Genomic DNA, 26,490 nt, shown 5'->3' with positions numbered 1-26,490 from the left:
CTGCTCTGCTCCTGGGCCTGACTATTATAGCGGGGGCCACAGCTAGCTCTGCTCCTGGGCCTGACTATTATAGCGGGGGCCACAGCCTGCTCTGCTCCTGGGCCTGACTATTATAGCGGGGGCCACAGCCTGCTCTGCTCCTGGGCCTGACTATTATAGCGGGGGCCACAGCTAGCTCTGCTCCTGGGCCTGACTATTATAGCGGGGGCCACAGCTAGCTCTGCTCCTGGGCCTGACTATTATAGCGGGGGCCACAGCCTGCTCTGCTCCTGGGCCTGACTATTATAGCGGGGGCCACAGCTAGCTCTGCTCCTGGGCCTGACTATTATAGCGGGGGCCACAGCTAGCTCTGCTCCTGGACCTGACTATTATAGCGGGGGCCACAGCCTGCTCTGCTCCTGGGCCTGACTATTATAGCGGGGGCCACAGCCTGCTATGCTCCTGGGCCTGACTATTATAGTGGGGGCCACAGCCTGCTCTGCTCCTGGGCCTGACTATTATAGCGGGGGCCACAGCTAGCTCTGCTCCTGGGCCTGACTATTATTGCGGGGGCCACAGCCTACTCTGCTCCTGGGCCTGACTATTATAGCGGGGGCCACAGCTAGCTCTGCTCCTGGGCCTGACTATTATAGCGGGGGCCACAGCTAGCTCTGCTCCTGGGCCTGACTATTATAGCGGGGGCCACAGCCTGCTCTGCTCCTGGGCCTGACTATTATAGCGTGGGCCACAGCCTGCTCTGCTCCTGGGCCTGACTATTATAGCGGGGGCCACAGCCTGCTCTGCTCCTGGGCCTGACTATTATAGCGGGGGCCACAGCTAGCTCTGCTCCTGGGCCTGACTATTATAGCGGGGGCCACAGCCTGCTATGCTCCTGGGCCTGACTATTATAGCGGGGGCCACAGCTAGCTCTGCTCCTGGGCCTGACTATTATAGCGGGGGCCACAGCCTGCTCTGCTCCTGGGCCTGACTATTATAGTGGGGGCCACAGCCTGCTCTGCTCCTGGGCCTGACTATTATAGCGGGGGCCACAGCTAGCTCTGCTCCTGGGCCTGACTATTATAGCGGGGGCCACAGCCTGCTATGCTCCTGGGCCTGACTATTATAGCAGGGGCCACAGCCTGCTCTGCTCCTGGGGCTGACTATAATAGCGGGGGCCACAGCCTACTCTGCTCCTGGGCCTGACTATTATAGTGGGGGCCACAGCCTGCTCTGCTCCTGGGCCTGACTATTATAGCGGGGGCCACAGCTAGCTCTGCTCCTGGGCCTGACTATTATAGCGGGGGCCACAACCTGCTCTGCTCCTGGGCCTGACTATTATAGCGGGGGCCACAGCCTACTCTGCTCCTGGGCCTGACTATTATAGCGGGGGCCACAGCCTACTCTGCTCCTGGGCCTGACTATTATAGCGGGGGCCACAGCTAGCTCTGCTCCTGGGCCTGACTATTATAGTGGGGGCCACAGCCTGCTCTGCTCCTGGGCCTGACTATTATAGCGGGGGCCACAGCTAGCTCTGCTCCTGGGCCTGACTATTATAGCGGGGGCCACAGCCTACTCTGCTCCTGGGCCTGACTATTATAGCGGGGGCCACAGCCTGCTCTGCTCCTGGGCCTGAATATTATAGCGGGGGCCACAGCCTACTCTGCTCCTGGGTCTGACTATTATAGCGGGGGCCACAGCTAGCTCTGCTCCTGGGCCTGACTATTATAGCGGGGGCCACAGCCTGCTCTGCTCCTGGGCCTGACTATTATAGCGGGGGCCACAGCTAGCTCTGCTCCTGGGCCTGACTATTATAGCGGGGGCCACAGCCTGCTCTGCTCCTGGGCCTGACTATTATAGCGGGGGCCACAGCCAGCTCTGCTCCTGGGCCTGACTATTATAGCGGGGGCCACAGCCTGCTCTGCTCCTGGGCCTGACTATTATAGCGGGGGCCACAGCTAGCTCTGCTCCTGGGCCTGACTATTATAGCGGGGGCCACAGCTAGCTCTGCTCCTGGGCCTGACTATTATAGCGGGGGCCACAGCTAGCTCTGCTCCTGGGCCTGACTATTATAGTGGGGGCCACAGCCTGCTCTGCTCCTGGGCCTGACTATTATAGCGGGGGCCACAGCTAGCTCTGCTCCTGGGCCTGACTATTATAGCGGGGGGCCACAGCCTGCTCTGCTCCTGGGCCTGACTATTATAGCGGGGGCCACAGCTAGCTCTGCTCCTGGGCCTGACTATTATAGCGGGGGCCACAGCTAGCTCTGCTCCTGGGCCTGACTATTATAGCGGGGGCCACAGCTAGCTCTGCTCCTGGGCCTGACTATTATAGCGGGGGCCACAGCTAGCTCTGCTCCTGGGCCTGACTATTATAGTGGGGGCCACAGCTAGCTCTGCTCCTGGGTCTGACTATTATAGCGGGGGCCACAGCTAGCTCTGCTCCTGGGCCTGACTATTATAGCGGGGGCCACAGCTTGCTCTGCTCCTGGGCCTGACTATTATAGTGGGGGCCACAGCCTACTCTGCTCCTGGGCCTGACTATTATAGCGGGGGCCACAGCCTACTCTGCTCCTGGGCCTGACTATTATAGCGGGGGCCACAGCCTGCTCTGCTCCTGGGCCTGACTATTATAGTGGGGGCCACAGCTAGCTCTGCTCCTGGGCCTGACTATTATAGCGGGGGCCACAGCCTGCTCTGCTCCTGGGCCTGACTATTATAGCGGGGGCCACAGCTAGCTCTGCTCCTGGGCCTGACTATTATAGCGGGGGCCACAGCTAGCTCTGCTCCTGGGCCTGACTATTATAGCGGGGGCCACAGCTAGCTCTGCTCCTGGGCCTGACTATTATAGCGGGGGCCACAGCCTGCTCTGCTCCTGGGCCTGACTATTATAGCGGGGGCCACAGCCTACTCTGCTCCTGGGCCTGACTATTATAGCGGGGGCCACAGCCTACTCTGCTCCTGGGCCTGACTATTATAGCGGGGGCCACAGCTAGCTCTGCTCCTGGGCCTGACTATTATAGCACGGGCCACAGACTGCTCTGCTCCTGGGCCTGACTATTATAGTGGGGGCCACAGCCTACTCTGCTGCTGGGCCTGACTATTATAGCGGGGGCCACAGCTAGCTCTGCTCCTGGGGCTGACTATTATAGTGGGGGCCACAGCCTGCTCTGCTCCTGGGGCTGACTATTATAGCGGGGGCCACAGCTAGCTCTGCTCCTGGGCCTGACTATTATAGCGGGGGCCACAGCTAGCTCTGCTCCTGGGCCTGACTATTATAGCGGGGGCCACAGCCTACTCTGCTCCTGGGCCTGACTATTATAGCGGGGGCCACAGCCTGCTCTGCTCCTGGGCCTGACTATTATAGCGGGGGCCACAGCCTACTCTGCTCCTGGGCCTGACTATTATAGCGGGGGCCACAGCTAGCTCTGCTCCTGGGCCTGACTATTATAGCGGGGGCCACAGCCTACTCTGCTCCTGGGCCTGACTATTATAGCGGGGGCCACAGCTAGCTCTGCTCCTGGGCCTGACTATTATAGTGGGGGCCACAGCTAGCTCTGCTCCTGGGCCTGACTATTATAGCGGGGGCCACAGCTAGCTCTGCTCCTGGGCCTGACTATTATAGCGGGGGCCACAGCCTGCTCTGCTCCTGGGCCTGACTATTATAGCGGGGGCCACAGCCTGCTCTGCTCCTGGGCCTGACTATTATAGCGGGGGCCACAGCTAGCTCTGCTCCTGGGCCTGACTATTATAGCGGGGGCCACAGCCTACTCTGCTCCTGGGCCTGACTATTATAGCGGGGGCCACAGCCTACTCTGCTCCTGGGCCTGACTATTATAGCGGGGGCCACAGCCTGCTCTGCTCCTGGGCCTGACTATTATAGCGGGGGCCACAGCCTGCTCTGCTCCTGGGCCTGACTATTATAGCAGGGGCCACAGCCTGCTCTGCTCCTGGGCCTGACTATTATAGCGGGGGCCACAGCCTATGCTCCTGGGCCTGACTATTATAGCGGGGGCCACAGCCTGCTCTGCTCCTGGGCCTGACTATTATAGCGGGGACCACAGCTAGCTCTGCTCCTGGGCCTGACTATTATAGTGGGGGCCACAGCCTACTCTGCTCCTGGGCCTGACTATTATAGCGGGGGCCACAGCTAGCTCTGCTCCTGGGCCTGACTATTATAGCGGGGGCCACAGCTAGCTCTGCTCCTGGGCCTGACTATTATAGCGGGGGCCACAGCTAGCTCTGCTCCTGGGCCTGACTATTATAGCGGGGGCCACAGCTAGCTCTGCTCCTGGGCCTGACTATTATAGTGGGGGCCACAGCTAGCTCTGCTCCTGGGCCTGACTAGTATAGTGGGGGCCACAGCCTGCTCTGCTCCTGGGGCCTGACTATTATAGCGGGGGCCACAGCCTGCTCTGCTCCTGGGCCTGACTATTATAGCGGGGGCCACAGCCTACTCTGCTCCTGGGCCTGACTATTATAGCGGGGGCCACAGCTAGCTCTGCTCCTGGGCCTGACTATTATAGCGGGGGGCCACAGCCTGCTCTGCTGCTGGGCCTGACTATTATAGCGGGGGCCACAGCTAGCTCTGCTCCTGGGCCTGACTATTATAGCGGGGGCCACAGCTCTGCTCTGCTCCTGGGCCTGACTATTATAGCGGGGGCCACAGCTAGCTCTGCTCCTGGGTCTGACTATTATAGCAGGGGCCACAGCTAGCTCTGCTCCTGGGCCTGACTATTATAGCGGGGGCCACAGCCTGCTCTGCTCCTGGGCCTGACTATTATAGCGGGGGCCACAGCCTGCTCTGCTCCTGGGCCTGACTATTATAGCGGGGGCCACAGCTAGCTCTGCTCCTGGGCCTGACTATTATAGCGGGGGCCACAGCCTGCTCTGCTCCTGGGCCTGACTATTATAGCGGGGGCCACAGCCTGCTCTGCTCCTGGGCCTGACTATTATAGCGGGGGCCACAGCTAGCTCTGCTCCTGGGCCTGACTATTATAGCGGGGGCCACAGCTAGCTCTGCTCCTGGGCCTGACTATTATAGCGGGGGCCACAGCCTGCTCTGCTCCTGGGCCTGACTATTATAGCGGGGGCCACAGCTAGCTCTGCTCCTGGGCCTGACTATTATAGCGGGGGCCACAGCTAGCTCTGCTCCTGGACCTGACTATTATAGCGGGGGCCACAGCCTGCTCTGCTCCTGGGCCTGACTATTATAGCGGGGGCCACAGCCTGCTATGCTCCTGGGCCTGACTATTATAGTGGGGGCCACAGCCTGCTCTGCTCCTGGGCCTGACTATTATAGCGGGGGCCACAGCTAGCTCTGCTCCTGGGCCTGACTATTATTGCGGGGGCCACAGCCTACTCTGCTCCTGGGCCTGACTATTATAGCGGGGGCCACAGCTAGCTCTGCTCCTGGGCCTGACTATTATAGCGGGGGCCACAGCTAGCTCTGCTCCTGGGCCTGACTATTATAGCGGGGGCCACAGCCTGCTCTGCTCCTGGGCCTGACTATTATAGCGTGGGCCACAGCCTGCTCTGCTCCTGGGCCTGACTATTATAGCGGGGGCCACAGCCTGCTCTGCTCCTGGGCCTGACTATTATAGCGGGGGCCACAGCTAGCTCTGCTCCTGGGCCTGACTATTATAGCGGGGGCCACAGCCTGCTATGCTCCTGGGCCTGACTATTATAGCGGGGGCCACAGCTAGCTCTGCTCCTGGGCCTGACTATTATAGCGGGGGCCACAGCCTGCTCTGCTCCTGGGCCTGACTATTATAGTGGGGGCCACAGCCTGCTCTGCTCCTGGGCCTGACTATTATAGCGGGGGCCACAGCTAGCTCTGCTCCTGGGCCTGACTATTATAGCGGGGGCCACAGCCTGCTATGCTCCTGGGCCTGACTATTATAGCAGGGGCCACAGCCTGCTCTGCTCCTGGGGCTGACTATAATAGCGGGGGCCACAGCCTACTCTGCTCCTGGGCCTGACTATTATAGTGGGGGCCACAGCCTGCTCTGCTCCTGGGCCTGACTATTATAGCGGGGGCCACAGCTAGCTCTGCTCCTGGGCCTGACTATTATAGCGGGGGCCACAACCTGCTCTGCTCCTGGGCCTGACTATTATAGCGGGGGCCACAGCCTACTCTGCTCCTGGGCCTGACTATTATAGCGGGGGCCACAGCCTACTCTGCTCCTGGGCCTGACTATTATAGCGGGGGCCACAGCTAGCTCTGCTCCTGGGCCTGACTATTATAGTGGGGGCCACAGCCTGCTCTGCTCCTGGGCCTGACTATTATAGCGGGGGCCACAGCTAGCTCTGCTCCTGGGCCTGACTATTATAGCGGGGGCCACAGCCTACTCTGCTCCTGGGCCTGACTATTATAGCGGGGGCCACAGCCTGCTCTGCTCCTGGGCCTGAATATTATAGCGGGGGCCACAGCCTACTCTGCTCCTGGGTCTGACTATTATAGCGGGGGCCACAGCTAGCTCTGCTCCTGGGCCTGACTATTATAGCGGGGGCCACAGCCTGCTCTGCTCCTGGGCCTGACTATTATAGCGGGGGCCACAGCTAGCTCTGCTCCTGGGCCTGACTATTATAGCGGGGGCCACAGCCTGCTCTGCTCCTGGGCCTGACTATTATAGCGGGGGCCACAGCCAGCTCTGCTCCTGGGCCTGACTATTATAGCGGGGGCCACAGCCTGCTCTGCTCCTGGGCCTGACTATTATAGCGGGGGCCACAGCTAGCTCTGCTCCTGGGCCTGACTATTATAGCGGGGGCCACAGCTAGCTCTGCTCCTGGGCCTGACTATTATAGCGGGGGCCACAGCTAGCTCTGCTCCTGGGCCTGACTATTATAGTGGGGGCCACAGCCTGCTCTGCTCCTGGGCCTGACTATTATAGCGGGGGCCACAGCTAGCTCTGCTCCTGGGCCTGACTATTATAGCGGGGGGCCACAGCCTGCTCTGCTCCTGGGCCTGACTATTATAGCGGGGGCCACAGCTAGCTCTGCTCCTGGGCCTGACTATTATAGCGGGGGCCACAGCTAGCTCTGCTCCTGGGCCTGACTATTATAGCGGGGGCCACAGCTAGCTCTGCTCCTGGGCCTGACTATTATAGCGGGGGCCACAGCTAGCTCTGCTCCTGGGCCTGACTATTATAGTGGGGGCCACAGCTAGCTCTGCTCCTGGGTCTGACTATTATAGCGGGGGCCACAGCTAGCTCTGCTCCTGGGCCTGACTATTATAGCGGGGGCCACAGCTTGCTCTGCTCCTGGGCCTGACTATTATAGTGGGGGCCACAGCCTACTCTGCTCCTGGGCCTGACTATTATAGCGGGGGCCACAGCCTACTCTGCTCCTGGGCCTGACTATTATAGCGGGGGCCACAGCCTGCTCTGCTCCTGGGCCTGACTATTATAGTGGGGGCCACAGCTAGCTCTGCTCCTGGGCCTGACTATTATAGCGGGGGCCACAGCCTGCTCTGCTCCTGGGCCTGACTATTATAGCGGGGGCCACAGCTAGCTCTGCTCCTGGGCCTGACTATTATAGCGGGGGCCACAGCTAGCTCTGCTCCTGGGCCTGACTATTATAGCGGGGGCCACAGCTAGCTCTGCTCCTGGGCCTGACTATTATAGCGGGGGCCACAGCCTGCTCTGCTCCTGGGCCTGACTATTATAGCGGGGGCCACAGCCTACTCTGCTCCTGGGCCTGACTATTATAGCGGGGGCCACAGCCTACTCTGCTCCTGGGCCTGACTATTATAGCGGGGGCCACAGCTAGCTCTGCTCCTGGGCCTGACTATTATAGCACGGGCCACAGACTGCTCTGCTCCTGGGCCTGACTATTATAGTGGGGGCCACAGCCTACTCTGCTGCTGGGCCTGACTATTATAGCGGGGGCCACAGCTAGCTCTGCTCCTGGGGCTGACTATTATAGTGGGGGCCACAGCCTGCTCTGCTCCTGGGGCTGACTATTATAGCGGGGGCCACAGCTAGCTCTGCTCCTGGGCCTGACTATTATAGCGGGGGCCACAGCTAGCTCTGCTCCTGGGCCTGACTATTATAGCGGGGGCCACAGCCTACTCTGCTCCTGGGCCTGACTATTATAGCGGGGGCCACAGCCTGCTCTGCTCCTGGGCCTGACTATTATAGCGGGGGCCACAGCCTACTCTGCTCCTGGGCCTGACTATTATAGCGGGGGCCACAGCCTGCTCTGCTCCTGGGCCTGACTATTATAGCGGGGGCCACAGCTAGCTCTGCTCCTGGGCCTGACTATTATAGCAGGGGCCACAGCTAGCTCTGCTCCTGGGCCTGACTATTATAGCGGGGGCCACAGCTAGCTCTGCTCCTGGGCCTGACTATTATAGCGGGGGCCACAGCCTGCTCTGCTCCTGGGCCTGACTATTATAGCGGGGGCCACAGCTAGCTCTGCTCCTGGGCCTGACTATTATAGCGGGGGCCACAGCCTGCTCTGCTCCTGGGCCTGACTATTATAGTGGGGGCCACAGCCTGCTATGCTCCTGGGCCTGATTATTATAGCGGGGGCCACAGCTAGCTCTGCTCCTGGGCCTGACTATTATAGCGGGGGCCACAGCTAGCTCTGCTCCTGGGCCTGACTATTATAGCGGGGGCCACAGCTAGCTCTGCTCCTGGGCCTGACTATTATAGCGGGGGCCACAGCTAGCTCTGCTCCTGGGCCTGACTATTATAGCGGGGGCCACAGCCAGCTCTGCTCCTGGGCCTGACTATTATAGCGGGGGCCACAGCTAGCTCTGCTCCTGGGCCTGACTATTATAGTGGGGGCCACAGCTAGCTCTGCTCCTGGGCCTGACTATTATAGCGGGGGCCACAGCCTACTCTGCTCCTGGGCCTGACTATTATAGCGGGGGCCACAGCCTACTCTGCTCCTGGGCCTGACTATTATAGCGGGGGCCACAGCTAGCTCTGCTCCTGGGCCTGACTATTATAGCGGGGGCCACAGCTAGCTCTGCTCCTGGGCCTGACTATTATAGCGGGGGCCACAGCTAGCTCTGCTCCTGGGCCTGACTATTATAGCGGGGGCCACAGCCTGCTCTGCTCCTGGGCCTGACTATTATAGCGGGGGCCACAGCTAGCTCTGCTCCTGGGCCTGACTATTATAGCGGGGGCCACACCCTGCTCTGCTCCTGGGCCTGACTATTATAGCGGGGGCCACAGCTAGCTCTGCTCCTGGGCCTGACTATTATAGCGGGGGCCACAGCTAGCTCTGCTCCTGGGCCTGACTATTATAGCGGGGGCCACAGCCTGCTCCTGGGCCTGACTATTATAGCGGGGGCCACAGCTAGCTCTGCTCCTGGGCCTGACTATTATAGCGGGGGCCACAGCCTGCTCTGCTCCTGGGCCTGACTATTATAGCGGGGGCCACAGCTAGCTCTGCTCCTGGGCCTGACTATTATAGCGGGGGCCACAGCCTGCTCTGCACCTGGGCCTGACTATTATAGCGGGAGCCACAGCTAGCTCTGCTCCTGGGCCTGACTATTATAGTGGGGGCCACAGCCTGCTCTGCTCCTGGGCCTGACTATTATAGTGGGGGCCACAGCTAGCTCTGCTCCTGGGCCTGACTATTATAGCGGGGGCCACAGCCTACTCTGCTCCTGGGCCTGACTATTATAGCGGGGGCCACAGCTAGCTCTGCTCCTGGGCCTGACTATTATAGCGGGGGCCACAGCCTACTCTGCTCCTGGGCCTGACTATTATAGCGGGGGCCACAGCCTGCTCTGCTCCTGGGCCTGACTATTATAGTGGGGGCCACAGCCTACTCTGCTCCTGGGGCTGACTATTATAGCGGGGGCCACAGCTAGCTCTGCTCCTGTGCCTGACTATTATAGTGGGGGCCACAGCCTACTCTGCTCCTGGGCCTGACTATTATAGCGGGGGCCACAGCCTGCTCTGCTCCTGGGCCTGACTATTATAGCGGGGGCCACAGCCTACTCTGCTCCTGGGCCTGACTATTATAACGGGGGCCACAGCTAGCTCTGCTCCTGGGCCTGACTATTATAGCGAGGGCCACAGCCTGCTCTGCTCCTGGGCCTGACTATTATAGTGGGGGCCACAGCCTACTCTGCTCCTGGGCCTGACTATTATAGCGGGGGCCACAGCTAGCTCTGCTCCTGGGCCTGACTATTATAGCGGGGGCCACAGCTAGCTCTGCTCCTGGGCCTGACTATTATAGCGGGGGCCACAGCCTGCTCTGCTCCTGGGCCTGACTATTATAGCGGGGGCCACAGCTAGCTCTGCTCCTGGGCCTGACTATTATAGCGGGGGCCACAGCTAGCTCTGCTCCTGGGCCTGACTATTATAGCGGGGGCCACAGCCTGCTCTGCTCCTGGGCCTGACTATTATAGCGGGGGCCACAGCTAGCTCTGCTCCTGGGCCTGACTATTATAGCGGGGGCCACAGCCTGCTCTGCTCCTGGGCCTGACTATTATAGCGGGGGCCACAGCCTGCTCTGCTCCTGGGCCTGACTATTATAGCGGGGGCCACAGCTAGCTCTGCTCCTGGGCCTGACTATTATAGTGGGGGCCACAGCTAGCTCTGCTCCTGGGCCTGACTATTATATTGGGGGCCACAGCTAGCTCTGCTCCTGGGCCTGACTATTATAGCGGGGGCCACAGCTAGCTCTGCTCCTGGACCTGACTATTATAGCGGGGGCCACAGCCTGCTCTGCTCCTGGACCTGACTATTATAGCGGGGGCCACAGCCTGCTCTGCTCCTGGGCCTGACTATTATAGCGGGGGCCACAGCTAGCTCTGCTCCTGGGCCTGACTATTATAGCGGGGGCCACAGCTAGCTCTGCTCCTGGGCCTGACTATTATAGCGGGGGCCACAGCTAGCTCTGCTCCTGGGCCTGACTATTGTAGCGGGGGCCACAGCCTATGCTCCTGGGCCTGACTATTATAGCGGGGGCCACAGCTAGCTCTGCTCCTGGGCCTGACTATTATATTGGGGGCCACAGCTAGCTCTGCTCCTGGGCCTGACTATTATAGCGGGGACCACAGCTAGCTCTGCTCCTGGGCCTGACTATTATAGTGGGGGCCACAGCTAGCTCTGCTCCTGGGCCTGACTATTATAGTGGGGGCCACAGCCTACTCTGCTCCTGGGCCTGACTATTATAGCAGGGGCCACAGCTAGCTCTGCTCCTGGGCCTGACTATTATAGTGGGGGCCACAGCTAGCTCTGCTCTTGGGCCTGACTATTATAGTGGGGGCCACAGCCTACTCTGCTCCTGGGCCTGACTATTATAGCAGGGGCCACAGCTAGCTCTGCTCCTGGGCCTGACTATTATAGTGGGGGCCACAGCTAGCTCTGCTCCTGGGCCTGACTATTATAGCGGGGGCCACAGCTAGCTCTGCTCCTGGGCCTGACTATTATAGTGGGGGCCACAGCCTGCTCTGCTCCTGGGCCTGACTATTATAGCGGGGGCCACAGCTAGCTCTGCTCCTGGGCCTGACTATTATAGCGGGGGCCACAGCCTGCTCTGCTCCTGGGCCTGACTATTATATTGGGGGCCACAGCCTGCTCTGCTCCTGAGGCTGACTATTATAGTGGGGGCCACAGCTAGCTCTGCTCCTGGGCCTGACTATTATAGCGTGGGCCACAGCCTGCTCTGCTCCTGGGCCTGACTATTATAGCGGGGGCCACAGCTAGCTCTGCTCCTGGGCCTGACTATTATAGCGGGGGCCACAGCTAGCTCTGCTCCTGGGCCTGACTATTATAGCGGGGGCCACAGCCAGCTCTGCTCCTGGGCCTGACTATTATAGCGGGGGCCACAGCTAGCTCTGCTCCTGGGCCTGACTATTATAGCGGGGGCCACAGCTAGCTCTGCTCCTGGGCCTGACTATTATAGCGGGGGCCACAGCCTGCTCTGCTCCTGGGCCTGACTATTATAGCGGGGGCCACAGCTAGCTCTGCTCCTGGGCCTGACTATTATAGCGGGGGCCACAGCTAGCTCTGCTCCTGGGCCTGACTATTATAGCGGGGGCCACAGCTAGCTTTGCTCCTGGGCCTGACTATTATAGCGGGGGCCACAGCTAGCTCTGCTCCTGGGCCTGACTATTCTAGTGGGGGCCACAGCCTGCTCTGCTCCTGGGCCTGACTATTATAGCGGGGGCCACAGCCTGCTCTGCTCCTGGGCCTGACTATTATAGCGGGGGCCACAGCTAGCTCTGCTCCTGGGCCTGACTATTATAGCGGGGGCCACAGCTCTGCTCTGCTCCTGGGCCTGACTATTATAGCGGGGGCCACAGCTAGCTCTGCTCCTGGGCCTGACTATTATAGCGGGGGCCACAACCTGCTCTGCTCCTGGGCCTGACTATTATAGTGGGGGCCACAGCTAGCTCTGCTCCTGGGCCTGACTATTATAGTGGGGGCCACAGCTAGCTCTGCTCCTGGGCCTGACTATTATAGCGGGGGCCACAACCTGCTCTGCTCCTGGGCCTGACTATTATAGCGGGGGCCACAGCTAGCTCTGCTCCTGGGCCTGACTATTATAGCGGGGTCCACAGCCTGCTCTGCTCCTGGGCCTGACTATTATAGCGGGGGCCACAGCCTGCTCTGCTCCTGTGCCTGACTATTATAGCGGGGGCCACAGCTAGCTCTGCTCCTGGGCCTGACTATTATAGTGGGGGCCACAGCCTGCTCTGCTCCTGGGCCTGACTATTATAGCGGGGGCCACAGCTAGCTCTGCTCCTGGGCCTGACTATTATAGCGGGGGCCACAGCTAGCTCTGCTCCTGGGCCTGACTATTATAGCGGGGGCCACAGCCTATGCTCCTGGGCCTGACTATTATAGCGGGGGCCACAGCTAGCTCTGCTCCTGGGCCTGACTATTATAGCGGGGGCCACAGCTAGCTCTTCTCCTGGGCCTGACTATTATATTGGGGGCCACAGCTAGCTCTGCTCCTGGGCCTGACTATTATAGCGGGGACCACAGCTAGCTCTGCTCCTGGGCCTGACTATTATAGTGGGGGCCACAGCTAGCTCTGCTCCTGGGCCTGACTATTATAGTGGGGGCCACAGCCTACTCTGCTCCTGGGCCTGACTATTATAGCAGGGGCCACAGCTAGCTCTGCTCCTGGGCCTGACTATTATAGTGGGGGCCACAGCTAGCTCTGCTCCTGGGCCTGACTATTATAGTGGGGGCCACAGCCTACTCTGCTCCTGGGCCTGACTATTATAGCAGGGGCCACAGCTAGCTCTGCTCCTGGGCCTGACTATTATAGTGGGGGCCACAGCTAGCTCTGCTCCTGGGCCTGACTATTATAGCGGGGGCCACAGCTAGCTCTGCTCCTGGGCCTGACTATTATAGTGGGGGCCACAGCCTGCTCTGCTCCTGGGCCTGACTATTATAGCGGGGGCCACAGCTAGCTCTGCTCCTGGGCCTGACTATTATAGCGGGGGCCACAGCCTGCTCTGCTCCTGGGCCTGACTATTATATTGGGGGCCACAGCCTGCTCTGCTCCTGAGGCTGACTATTATAGTGGGGGCCACAGCTAGCTCTGCTCCTGGGCCTGACTATTATAGCGTGGGCCACAGCCTGCTCTGCTCCTGGGCCTGACTATTATAGCGAGGGCCACAGCTAGCTCTGCTCCTGGGCCTGACTATTATAGCGGGGGCCACAGCTAGCTCTGCTCCTGGGCCTGACTATTATAGCGGGGGCCACAGCCAGCTCTGCTCCTGGGCCTGACTATTATAGCGGGGGCCACAGCTAGCTCTGCTCCTGGGCCTGACTATTATAACGGGGGCCACAGCTAGCTCTGCTCCTGGGCCTGACTATTATAGCGGGGGCCACAGCCTGCTTTGCTCCTGGGCCTGACTATTATAGCGGGGGCCACAGCTAGCTCTGCTCCTGGGCCTGACTATTATAGCGGGGGCCACAGCTAGCTCTGCTCCTGGGCCTGACTATTATAGCGGGGGCCACAGCTAGCTCTGCTCCTGGGCCTGACTATTAAAGCGGGGGCCACAGCTAGCTCTGCTCCTGGGCCTGACTATTCTAGTGGGGGCCACAGCCTGCTCTGCTCCTGGGCCTGACTATTATAGCGGGGGCCACAGCCTGCTCTGCTCCTGGGCCTGACTATTATAGCGGGGGCCACAGCTAGCTCTGCTCCTGGGCCTGACTATTATAGCGGGGGCCACAGCTCTGCTCTGCTCCTGGGCCTGACTATTATAGCGGGGGACACAGCTAGCTCTGCTCCTGGGCCTGACTATTATAGCGGGGGCCACAACCTGCTCTGCTCCTGGGCCTGACTATTATAGTGGGGGCCACAGCTAGCTCTGCTCCTGGGCCTGACTATTATAGTGGGGGCCACAGCTAGCTCTGCTCCTGGGCCTGACTATTATAGCGGGGGCCACAACCTGCTCTGCTCCTGGGCCTGACTATTATAGCGGGGGCCACAGCTAGCTCTGCTCCTGGGCCTGACTATTATAGCGGGGTCCACAGCCTGCTCTGCTCCTGGGCCTGACTATTATAGCGGGGGCCACAGCCTGCTCTGCTCCTGGGCCTGACTATTATAGCGGGGGCCACAGCTAGCTCTGCTCCTGGGGCTGACTATTATAGCGGGGGCCACAGCTAGCTCTGCTCCTGGGCCTGACTATTATAGCGGGGGCCACAGCTAGCTCTGCTCCTGGGCCTGACTATTATAGCGGGGGCCACAGCTAGCTCTGCTCCTGGGGCTGACTATTATAGCGGGGGCCACAGCTAGCTCTGCTCCTGGGCCTGACTATTATAGCGGGGGCCACAGCCTGCTCTGCTCCTGGGCCTGACTATTATAGCGGGGGCCACAGCCTGCTCTGCTCCTGGGCCTGACTATTATAGCGGGGGCCACAGCTAGCTCTGCTCCTGGGCCTGACTATAGTGGGGGCCACAGCTAGCTCTGCTCCTGGGCCTGACTATTATAGCGGGGGCCACAGCCTACTCTGCTCCTGGGCCTGACTATTATAGTGGGGGCCACAGCTAGCTCTGCTCCTGGGCCTGACTATTATAGTGGGGGCCACAGCTAGCTCTGCTCCTGGGCCTGACTATTATAGCGGGGGCCACAGCTAGCTCTGCTCCTGGGCCTGACTATTATAGCGGGGGCCACAGCTAGCTCTGCTCCTGGGCCTGACTATTATAGCGGGGGCCACAGCTAGCTCTGCTCCTGGGCCTGACTATTATAGCGGGGGCCACAGCCTACTCTGCTCCTGGGCCTGACTATTATAGCGGGGGCCACAGCCTGCTCTGCTCCTGGGCCTGACTATTATAGCGGGGGCCACAGCTAGCTCTGCTCCTGGGCCTGACTATTATAGTGGGGGCCACAGCTAGCTCTGCTCCTGGGCCTGACTATTATAGCGGGGGCCACAACCTGCTCTGCTCCTGGGCCTGACTATTATAGCGGGGGCCACAGCTAGCTCTGCTCCTGGGCCTGACTATTATAGCGGGGTCCACAGCCTGCTCTGCTCCTGGGCCTGACTATTATAGCGGGGGCCACAGCCTGCTCTGCTCCTGTGCCTGACTATTATAGCGGGGGCCACAGCTAGCTCTGCTCCTGGGCCTGACTATTATAGTGGGGGCCACAGCCTGCTCTGCTCCTGGGCCTGACTATTATAGCGGGGGCCACAGCTAGCTCTGCTCCTGGGCCTGACTATTATAGCGGGGGCCACAGCTAGCTCTGCTCCTGGGCCTGACTATTATAGCGGGGGCCACAGCTAGCTCTGCTCCTGGGCCTGACTATTATAGCGGGGGCCACAGCTAGCTCTGCTCCTGGGCCTGACTATTATAGCGGGGGCCACAGCTAGCTCTGCTCCTGGGCCTGACTATTCTAGTGGGGGCCACAGCCTGCTCTGCTCCTGGGCCTGACTATTATAGCGGGGGCCACAGCCTGCTCTGCTCCTGGGCCTGACTATTATAGCGGGGGCCACAGCTAGCTCTGCTCCTGGGCCTGACTATTATAGCGGGGGCCACAGCTCTGCTCTGCTCCTGGGCCTGACTATTATAGCGGGGGCCACAGCTAGCTCTGCTCCTGGGCCTGACTATTATAGCGGGGGCCACAACCTGCTCTGCTCCTGGGCCTGACTATTATAGTGGGGGCCACAGCTAGCTCTGCTCCTGGGCCTGACTATTATAGTGGGGGCCACAGCTAGCTCTGCTCCTGGGCCTGACTATTATAGCGGGGGCCACAACCTGCTCTGCTCCTGGGCCTGACTATTATAGCGGGGGCCACAGCTAGCTCTGCTCCTGGGCCTGACTATTATAGCGGGGTCCACAGCCTGCTCTGCTCCTGGGCCTGACTATTATAGCGGGGGCCACAGCCTGCTCTGCTCCTGGGCCTGACTATTATAGCGGGGGCCACAGCTAGCTCTGCTCCTGGGGCTGACTATTATAGCGGGGGCCACAGCTAGCTCTGCTCCTGGGCCTGACTATTATAGCGGGGGCCACAGCTAGCTCTGCTCCTGGGCCTGACTATTATAGCGGGGGCCACAGCTAGCTCTGCTCCTGGGGCTGACTATTATAGCGGGGGCCACAGCTAGCTCTGCTCCTGGGCCTGACTATTATAGCGGGGGCCACAGCCTGCTCTGCTCCTGGGCCTGACTATTATAGCGGGGGCCACAGCCTGCTCTGCTCCTGGGCCTGACTATTATAGCGGGGGCCACAGCTAGCTCTGCTCCTGGGCCTGACTATTATAGTGGGGGCCACAGCTAGCTCTGCTCCTGGGCCTGACTATTATAGCGAGGGCCACAGCCTACTCTGCTCCTGGGCCTGACTATTATAGTGGGGGCCACAGCTAGCTCTGCTCCTGGGCCTGACTATTATAGTGGGGGCCACAGCTAGCTCTGCTCCTGGGCCTGACTATTATAGCGGGGGCCACAGCTAGCTCTGCTCCTGGGCCTGACTATTATAGCGGGGGCCACAGCTAGCTCTGCTCCTGGGCCTGACTATTATAGCGGGGGCCACAGCTAGCTCTGCTCCTGGGCCTGACTATTATAGCGGGGGCCACATCCTACTCTGCTCCTGGGCCTGACTATTATAGCGGGGGCCACAGCCTGCTCTGCTCCTGGGCCTGACTATTATAGCGGGGGCCACAGCTAGCTCTGCTCCTGGGCCTGACTATTATAGCGGGGGCCACAGCCTGCTCTGCTCCTGGGCCTGACTATTATAGCGGGGGCCACAGCTAGCTCTGCTCCTGGGCCTGACTATTATAGCGGGGGCCACAGCCTGCTCTGCTCCTGGGCCTGACTATTATAGCGGGGGCCACAGCCAGCTCTGCTCCTGGGCCTGACTATTATAGTGGGGGCCACAGCCTACTCTGCTCCTGGGCCTGACTATTATAGTGGGGGCCACAGCCTGCTCTGCTCCTGGGCCTGACTATTATAGCGGGGGCCACAGCTAGCTCAGCTCCTGGGGCTGACTATTATAGCGGGGGCCACAGCCTGCTCTGCTCCTGGGCCTGACTATTATATTGGGGGCCACAGCCTGCTCTGCTCCTGGGCCTGACTATTATAGCGGGGGCCACAGCCTGCTCTGCTCCTGGGCCTGACTATTATAGCGGGGGCCACAGCTAGCTCTGCTCCTGGGCCTGACTATTATAGCGGGGGCCACAGCTAGCTCTGCTCCTGGGCCTGACTATTATAGCGGGGGCCACAGCCTGCTCTGCTCCTGGGCCTGACTATTATAGTGGGGGCCACAGCCTACTCTGCTCCTGGGCCTGACTATTATAGCGGGGGCCACAGCCTGCTCTGCTCCTGGGCCTGACTATTATAGCGGGGGCCACAGCTAGCTCTGCTCCTGGGCCTGACTATTATAGCGGGGGCCACAGCTAGCTCTGCTCCTGGGCCTGACTATTATAGCGGGGGCCACAGCCTGCTCTGCTCCTGGGCCTGACTATTATAGTGGGGGCCACAGCCTGCTCTGCTCCTGGGCCTGACTATTATAGCAGGAACCACAGCCTGCTCTGCTCCTGGGCCTGACTATTATAGCGGGGGCCACAGCCTGCTCTGCTCCTGGGTCTGACTATTATAGCAGGGGCCACAGCTAGCTCTGCTCCTGGGCCTGACTATTATAGTGGGGGCCACAGCTAGCTCTGCTCCTGGGCCTGACTATTATAGCGGGGGCCACAGCTAGCTCTGCTCCTGGGCCTGACTATTATAGCGGGGGCCACAGCCTGCTCTGCTCCTGGGCCTGACTATTATAGCGGGGGCCACAGCTAGCTCTGCTCCTGGGCCTGACTATTATAGTGGGGGCCACAGCTAGCTCTGCTCCTGGGCCTGACTATTATAGCGGGGGCCACAGCCTGCTCTGCTCCTGGGCCTGACTATTATAGCGGGGGCCACAGCTAGCTCTGCTCCTGGGCCTGACTATTATAGCGGGGGCCACAGCTAGCTCTGCTCCTGGGCCTGACTATTATAGCGGGGGCCACAGCCAGCTCTGCTCCTGGGCCTGACTATTATAGTGGGGCCACAGCCTACTCTGCTCCTGGGCCTGACTATTATAGCGGGGGCCACAGCTAGCTCTGCTCCTGGGCCTGACTTTTATAGCGGGGGCCACAGCTAGCTCTGCTCCTGGGCCTGACTATTATAGTGGGGGCCACAGCCTGCTCTGCTCCTGGGCCTGACTATTATAGCGGGGGCCACAGCCTGCTCTGCTCCTGGGCCTGACTATTATAGCGGGGGCCACAGCTAGCTCTGCTCCTGGGCCTGACTATTATAGCGGGGGCCACAGCTAGCTCTGCTCCTGGGCCTGACTATTATAGCGGGGGCCACAGCCTGTTCTGCTCCTGGGCCTGATTATTATAGTGGGGGCCACAGCTAGCTCTGCTCCTGGGCCTGACTATTATAGCGGAGGCCACAGCCTACTCTGCTCCTGGGCCTGACTATTATAGCGGGGGCCACAGCTAGCTCTGCTCCTGGGCCTGACTATTATAGCGGGGGCCACAGCCTACTCTGCTCCTGGGCCTGACTATTATAGCGGGGGCCACAGCTAGCTCTGCTCCTGGGCCTGACTATTATAGCGGGGGCCACAGCTTGCTCTGCTCCTGGGCCTGACTATTATAGCGGGGGCCACAGCCTGCTCTGCTCCTGGGCCTGACTATTATAGCGGGGGCCACAGCCTGCTCTGCTCCTGGGCCTGACTATTATAGCGGGGGCCACAGCTAGCTCTGCTCCTGGGCCTGACTATTATAGTGGGGGCCACAGCCTGCTCTGCTCCTGGGCCTGACTATTATAGCGGGGGCCACAGCCTGCTCTGCTCCTGGGCCTGACTATTATAGCGGGGGCCACAGCTAGCTCTGCTCCTGGGCCTGACTATTATAGCGGGGGCCACAGCTAGCTCTGCTCCTGGGCCTGACTATTATAGCGGGGGCCACAGCCTACTCTGCTCCTGGGCCTGACTATTATAGCGGGGGCCACAGCTAGCTCTGCTCCTGGGCCTGACTATTATAGCGGGGGCCACAGCTAGCTCTGCTCCTGGGCCTGACTATTATAGCGGGGGCCACAGCTAGCTCTGCTCCTGGGCCTGACTATTATAGCGGGGGCCACAGCCTGCTCTGCTCCTGGGCCTGACTATTATAGCGGGGGCCACAGCTAGCTCTGCTCCTGGGCCTGACTATTATAGCGGGGGCCACAGCTAGCTCTGCTCCTGGGCCTGACTATTATAGCGGGGGCCACAGCCTGCTCTGCTCCTGGGCCTGACTATTATAGTGGGGGCCACAGCCTGCTCTGCTCCTGGGCCTGACTATTATAGCAGGGACCACAGCCTGCTCTGCTCCTGGGCCTGACTATTATAGCGGGGGCCACAGCCTGCTCTGCTCCTGGGTCTGACTATTATAGCAGGGGCCACAGCTAGCTCTGCTCCTGGGCCTGACTATTATAGTGGGGGCCACAGCTAGCTCTGCTCCTGGGCCTGACTATTATAGCGGGGGCCACAGCTAGCTCTGCTCCTGGGCCTGACTATTATAGCGGGGGCCACAGCCTGCTCTGCTCCTGGGCCTGACTATTATAGCGGGGGCCACAGCTAGCTCTTCTCCTGGGCCTGACTATTATAGCGGGGGCCACAGCTAGCTCTGCTCCTGGGCCTGACTATTATAGCGGGGGCCACAGCCTGCTCTGCTCCTGGGCCTGACTATTATAGCGGGGGCCACAGCTAGCTCTGCTCCTGGGCCTGACTATTATAGCGGGGGCCACAGCTAGCTCTGCTCCTGGGCCTGACTATTATAGCGGGGGCCACAGCCAGCTCTGCTCCTGGGCCTGACTATTATAGTGGGGCCACAGCCTACTCTGCTCCTGGGCCTGACTATTATAGCGGGGGCCACAGCTAGCTCTGCTCCTGGGCCTGACTATTATAGCGGGGGCCACAGCCTGCTCTGCTCCTGGGCCTGACTATTATAGCGGGGGCCACAGCTAGCTCTGCTCCTGGGCCTGACTTTTATAGCGGGGGCCACAGCTAGCTCTGCTCCTGGGCCTGACTATTATAGCGGGGGCCACAGCTAGCTCTGCTCCTGGGCCTGACTATTATAGTGGGGGCCACAGCTAGCTCTGCTCCTGGGCCTGACTATTATAGTGGGGGCCACAGCTAGCTCTGCTCCTGGGCCTGACTATTATAGCGGGGGCCACAGCCTGCTCTGCTCCTGGGTCTGACTATTATAGTGGGGGCCACAGCCTGCTCTGCTCCTGGGCCTGACTATTATAGCGGGGGCCACAGCCTGCTCTGCTCCTGGGCCTGACTATTATAGCGGGGGCCACAGCTAGCTCTGCTCCTGGGCCTGACTATTATAGCGGGGGCCACAGCTAGCTCTGCTCCTGGGCCTGACTATTATAGCGGGGGCCACAGCCTGTTCTGCTCCTGGGCCTGATTATTATAGTGGGGGCCACAGCTAGCTCTGCTCCTGGGCCTGACTATTATAGCGGAGGCCACAGCCTACTCTGCTCCTGGGCCTGACTATTATAGCGGGGGCCACAGCTAGCTCTGCTCCTGGGCCTGACTATTATAGCGGGGGCCACAGCCTACTCTGCTCCTGGGCCTGACTATTATAGCGGGGGCCACAGCTAGCTCTGCTCCTGGGCCTGACTATTATAGCGGGGGCCACAGCTTGCTCTGCTCCTGGGCCTGACTATTATAGCGGGGGCCACAGCCTGCTCTGCTCCTGGGCCTGACTATTATAGCGGGGGCCACAGCCTGCTCTGCTCCTGGGCCTGACTATTATAGCGGGGGCCACAGCTAGCTCTGCTCCTGGGCCTGACTATTATAGTGGGGGCCACAGCCTGCTCTGCTCCTGGGCCTGACTATTATAGCGGGGGCCACAGCCTGCTCTGCTCCTGGGCCTGACTATTATAGCGGGGGCCACAGCTAGCTCTGCTCCTGGGCCTGACTATTATAGCGGGGGCCACAGCTAGCTCTGCTCCTGGGCCTGACTATTATAGCGGGGGCCACAGCCTACTCTGCTCCTGGGCCTGACTATTATAGCGGGGGCCACAGCTAGCTCTGCTCCTGGGCCTGACTATTATAGCGGGGGCCACAGCTAGCTCTGCTCCTGGGCCTGACTATTATAGCGGGGGCCACAGCTAGCTCTGCTCCTGGGCCTGACTATTATAGCGGGGGCCACAGCCTGCTCTGCTCCTGGGCCTGACTATTATAGCGGGGGCCACAGCCTGCTCTGCTCCTGGGCCTGACTATTATAGCGGGGGCCACAGCTAGCTCTGCTCCTGGGCCTGACTATTATAGCGGGGGCCACAGCCTACTCTGCTCCTGGGCCTGACTATTATAGCGGGGGCCACAGCTAGCTCTGCTCCTGGGCCTGACTATTATAGCGGGGGCCACAGCCTACTCTGCTCCTGGACCTGACTATTATAGTGGGGGCCACAGCCTGCTCTGCTCCTGGGCCTGACTATTATAGCGGGGGCCACAGCTAGCTCTGCTCCTGGGCCTGACTATTATAGCGGGGGCCACAGCTAGCTCTGCTCCTGGGTCTGACTATTATAGCGGGGGCCACAGCTAGCTCTGCTCCTGGGCCTGACTATTATAGTGGGGGCCACAGCTAGCTCTGCTCCTGGGGCTGACTATTATAGCGGGGGCCACAGCTAGCTCTGCTCCTGGGCCTGACTATTATAGCGGGGGCCACAGCTAGCTCTGCTCCTGGGCCTGACTATTATAGCGGGGGCCACAGCCTGCTCTGCTCCTGGGCCTGACTATTATAGCGGGGGCCACAGCTAGCTCTGCTCCTGGGCCTGACTATTATAGCGGGGGCCACAGCTAGCTCTGCTCCTGGGCCTGACTATTATAGCGGGGGCCACAGCTAGCTCTGCTCCTGGGCCTGACTATTATAGCGGGGGCCACAGCCTGCTCTGCTCCTGGGCCTGACTATTATAGCGGGGGCCACAGCCTGCTCTGCTCCTGGGGCTGACTATTATAGCGGGGGCCACAGCCTGCTCTGCTCCTGGGCCTGACTATTATAGCGGGGGCCACAGCTAGCTCTGCTCCTGGGCCTGACTATTATAGCGGGGGCCACAGCTAGCTCTGCTCCTGGGCCTGACTATTATAGCGGGGGCCACAGCCTACTCTGCTCCTGGGCCTGACTATTATAGCGGGGGCCACAGCCTGCTCTGCTCCTGGGCCTGACTATTATAGCGGGGGCCACAGCTAGCTCTGCTCCTGGGCCTGACTATTATAGCGGGGGCCACAGTTAGCTCTGCTCCTGGGCCTGACTATTATAGTGGGGGCCACAGCTAGCTCTGCTCCTGGGCCTGACTATTATAGCGGGGGCCACAGCTAGCTCTGCTCCTGGGCCTGACTATTATAGCGGGGGCCACAGCCTGCTCTGCTCCTGGGCCTGACTATTATAGCGGGGGCCACAGCTAGCTCTGCTCCTGGCCCTGACTATTATAGCGGGGGCCACAGCTAGCTCTGCTCCTGGGCCTGACTATTATAGCGGGGGCCACAGCCTGCTCTGCTCCTGGGGCTGACTATTATAGCGGGGGCCACAGCCTGCTCTGCTCCTGGGCCTGACTATTATAGCGGGGGCCACAGCTAGCTCTGCTCCTGGGCCTGACTATTATAGCGGGGGCCACAGCTAGCTCTGCTCCTAGGCCTGACTATTATAGCGGGGGCCACAGCCTGCTCTGCTCCTGGGCCTGACTATTATAGCGGGGGCCACAGCTAGCTCTGCTCCTGGGCCTGACTATTATAGCGGGGGCCACAGCTAGCTCTGCTCCTGGGGCTGACTATTATAGCGGGGGCCACAGCTAGCTCTGCTCCTGGGCCTGACTATTATAGTGGGGGCCACAGCTAGCTCTGCTCCTGGGCCTGACTATTATAGTGGGGGCCACAGCCTACTCTGCTCCTGGGCCTGACTATTATAGCGGGGGCCACAGCCTGCTCTGCTCCTGGGCCTGACTATTATAGCGGGGGCCACAGCTAGCTCTGCTCCTGGGCCTGACTATTATAGCGGGGGCCACAGCCTATGCTCCTGGGCCTGACTATTATAGTGGGGGCCACAGCCAGCTCTGCTCCTGGGCCTGACTATTATAGTGGGGGCCACAGCCTACTCTGCTCCTGGGCCTGACTATTATAGTGGGGGCCACAGCCTGCTCTGCTCCTGGGCCTGACTATTATAGCGGGGGCCACAGCCTGCTCTGCTCCTGGGCCTGACTATTATAGCGGGGGCCACAGCCTACTCTGCTCCTGGGCCTGACTATTATAGCGGGGGCCACAGCCTGCTCTGCTCCTGGGCCTGACTATTATAGCGGGGGCCACAGCCTGCTCTGCTCCTGGGCCTGACTATTATAGCGGGGGCCACAGCCTGCTCTGCTCCTGGGCCTGACTATTATAGCGGGGGCCACAGCCTGCTCTGCTCCTGGGCCTGACTATTATAGCGGGGGCCACAGCCTGCTCTGCTCCTGGGACTGACTATTATAGCGGGGGCCACAGCCTGCTCTGCTCCTGGGCCTGACTATTATAGCGGGGGCCACAGCCTGCTCTGCTCCTGGGACTGACTATTATAGCGGGGGCCACAGCCTGCTCTGCTCCTGGGCCTGACTATTATAGCGGGGGCCACAGCCTGCTCTGCTCCTGGGCCTGACTATTATAGCGGGGGCCACAGCCTGCTCTGCTCCTGGGACTGACTATTATAGCGGGGGCCACAGCCTGCTCTGCTCCTGGGCCTGACTATTATAGCGGGGGCCACAGCCTGCTCTGCTCCTGGGACTGACTATTATAGCGGGGGCCACAGCCTGCTCTGCTCCTGGGCCTGACTATTATAGCGGGGGCCACAGCTAGCTCTGCTCCTGGGCCTGACTATTATAGCGGGGGCCACAGCCTGCTCTGCTCCTGGGCCTGACTATTATAGTGTTTAGAGTCGTTGTCTTGCTGAAAGATCCAGCCCCGGCACAGCTTCAGATTTGTCACTGATTCCTGGACATTGGTCTCCAGAATCTGCTGATACTGAGTGGAATCCATGCGTCCCTCAACTCTGACAAGATTCCCAGTCCCTGCACTGGCCACACAGCCCCTCAGCATGATGGAACCACCACCATATTGTATTGTAGGTAGCAGGTGTTTCTCTTGGAATGCTGTGTTGTTTTTCCTCCATGCATAACGCCCCTTGTTATGCCCAAATAACTCAATTTTAGTTTCATCAGTCCACAGCACCTTATTCCAAAATGAAGCTGGCTTGTCCAAATGTGCTTTAGCATACCACAAGCGGCTCTGTTTGTGCTGTGGTTGGAGAAAAGGCTTCCTCTGCATCACTCTCGCATACAGCATCTCCTTGTGTAAAGTGCGCCAAATGGTTGAACAATGACACACTGACTCCATCTGCAGCAACATGATGTTGTAGGTCTTTGGTGCTGGTCTGTGGGTTGACTCTGACTGTTCTCAGCATTCGTCACTTCTGTTTATCCGAGATTTTTTTGGTCTGCCACTTTGAACCTTAACTTGAACTGAGCCTGTGGTCTTCCATTTCCTCAATATGCTCCTAACTGTGGAAATGGACAACTGAAATCTCTGAGACAGCCTTCTGTATCCTTCCCCTAAACCATGATGGTGAACAATCTTTGTCTTCAGGTTATTTGAGAGTTGTTTTGAGACCCCCATGTTGCTACTTTTCAGAGAAAATTTAAAGAGGAGAGAAACTTACAATTGACCCCCTTAAATACTCTTTCTTATAATTGGATTCACCTGTGTATGTAGGTCAGGGGTCACTGAGCTTACCAAGCCAATTTGCATTCCAATAATTAGTTCTAAAGGTTTTGGAATCAATAAAATAACAGTGCCCAAATGTATGCACCTGCCTATTTTGGTTTAAACAATTATTGCGCACTTCCTGTAAATTTAATAAACTTAATTTCACTTTTTAAATATTCGTGTGTGTGTCTCCTATATGATATGTTTACCTGACATATTATTGTCGTAACAACCAACAATTTATACAGGAAAATCATGACGATTAACAAGGCTGCCCAAACTTTGGCATCCCACTTTATAGAGCAACCTGTCACCATATGTAAGATGTCACACAGTTGTGACAGGTCCACTTACGAGCGCTGGAGCCAGATCTCACTGCGGCCCACATGCAAATAACGACTTTTCCTGAGTTTTTTTCTAGGAGATCATTTTTCATCTTCTCTTTATAATAACTTTCAGCACTCTGCAAATGAACAAGTACCAAAAGGGAAAGGGACCATCACAATGATTTTGTGTTGTTTTGTGTGCTGCTGGTTTACAAGGCGTTTTATGGATAAGGTGTGGAAATATCAGAGAGCTCAGGAGAATACATGAATTGCATATGGGCCTCAGAATCCTGCACTGTATTCACCTGAGGAAGCGGCCTCCAGCCCTGAAACGCATAGTCCTTTTTTGTGCAATATTTCATTAGAAAGTCTGAAAAGTTACCAGTCGAGTGGAAAGAAGCTGAGGAAACACTTACCTTACTTTCAAACTGTTATTAACCTTTTCGTGATTTATTGGGCACCTCCAGGAGGAAGGGGGGGGGGGGGTAATTTTATGTTTTTTGGAGCAGCGACCAACCCGTAAACCAAGGCCGAGTGGGCCCTGCTCTCTTCCCCTTATGTACATTTCAGTGGTTGCTTTACCTAGCAGCTGGGACTTGTGAGTTTATTACTATTAGCTTAGCTTTCTCCACATCTCCGCGCTAATATGTTACCCCAGACTGAGCTGCTGCTGTTCCTTTCTGTAACCTGCGTTTTGCAGCAAGGTGAGTCCACTAAAGGGTAAGAAACAGGCTAACCTATCCCTGGCTAAGCACACTATGAATGCCAAGGAATATCAGATCTTTTCTTTCTTTCAGGTCACAAAGTCCACCACCAACCCTGATGAACTGGGTACCCTGGCCAACCAGCTTACCAATGACTACAGTCAACTGGCACATGAAGCTAAGCCGGCCTCCATAACTGCTGAGAATGAGGAGGTGAGGTATCCAACCTAGCCACAGTCTTCCCCATCACCCCACTGGTCATCCTCCGCCTTACTTCTCAGGTCCATCTCAGAGGTCCCCCCCCCCCCTCACA

General features: G+C 59.2%; 1 protein-coding gene across 1 annotated transcript in view; it reads left to right on the top strand.

Moving 5' to 3' along the window:
• Positions 1-26,408, top strand: part of TLN1 (talin 1) — a 325,769-nt gene extending 299,361 nt beyond the window's left edge. Inside the window, exon 44 of the mRNA XM_068265810.1 lies at positions 26,271-26,408. Within this exon, the coding sequence (XP_068121911.1) occupies positions 26,271-26,408 (138 nt within the window). The remainder of the gene's footprint in view (positions 1-26,270) is intronic.
• The last annotated feature ends 82 nt before the right edge of the window (positions 26,409-26,490 follow it).

Source organism: Hyperolius riggenbachi, chromosome 1 (assembly GCF_040937935.1).
Source record: "Hyperolius riggenbachi isolate aHypRig1 chromosome 1, aHypRig1.pri, whole genome shotgun sequence".
NCBI classification, from domain to species: domain Eukaryota; kingdom Metazoa; phylum Chordata; class Amphibia; order Anura; family Hyperoliidae; genus Hyperolius; species Hyperolius riggenbachi.
Note: the sequence above shows the minus strand (reverse complement) of the source record. Positions and strands in the feature narration are given on the sequence as shown.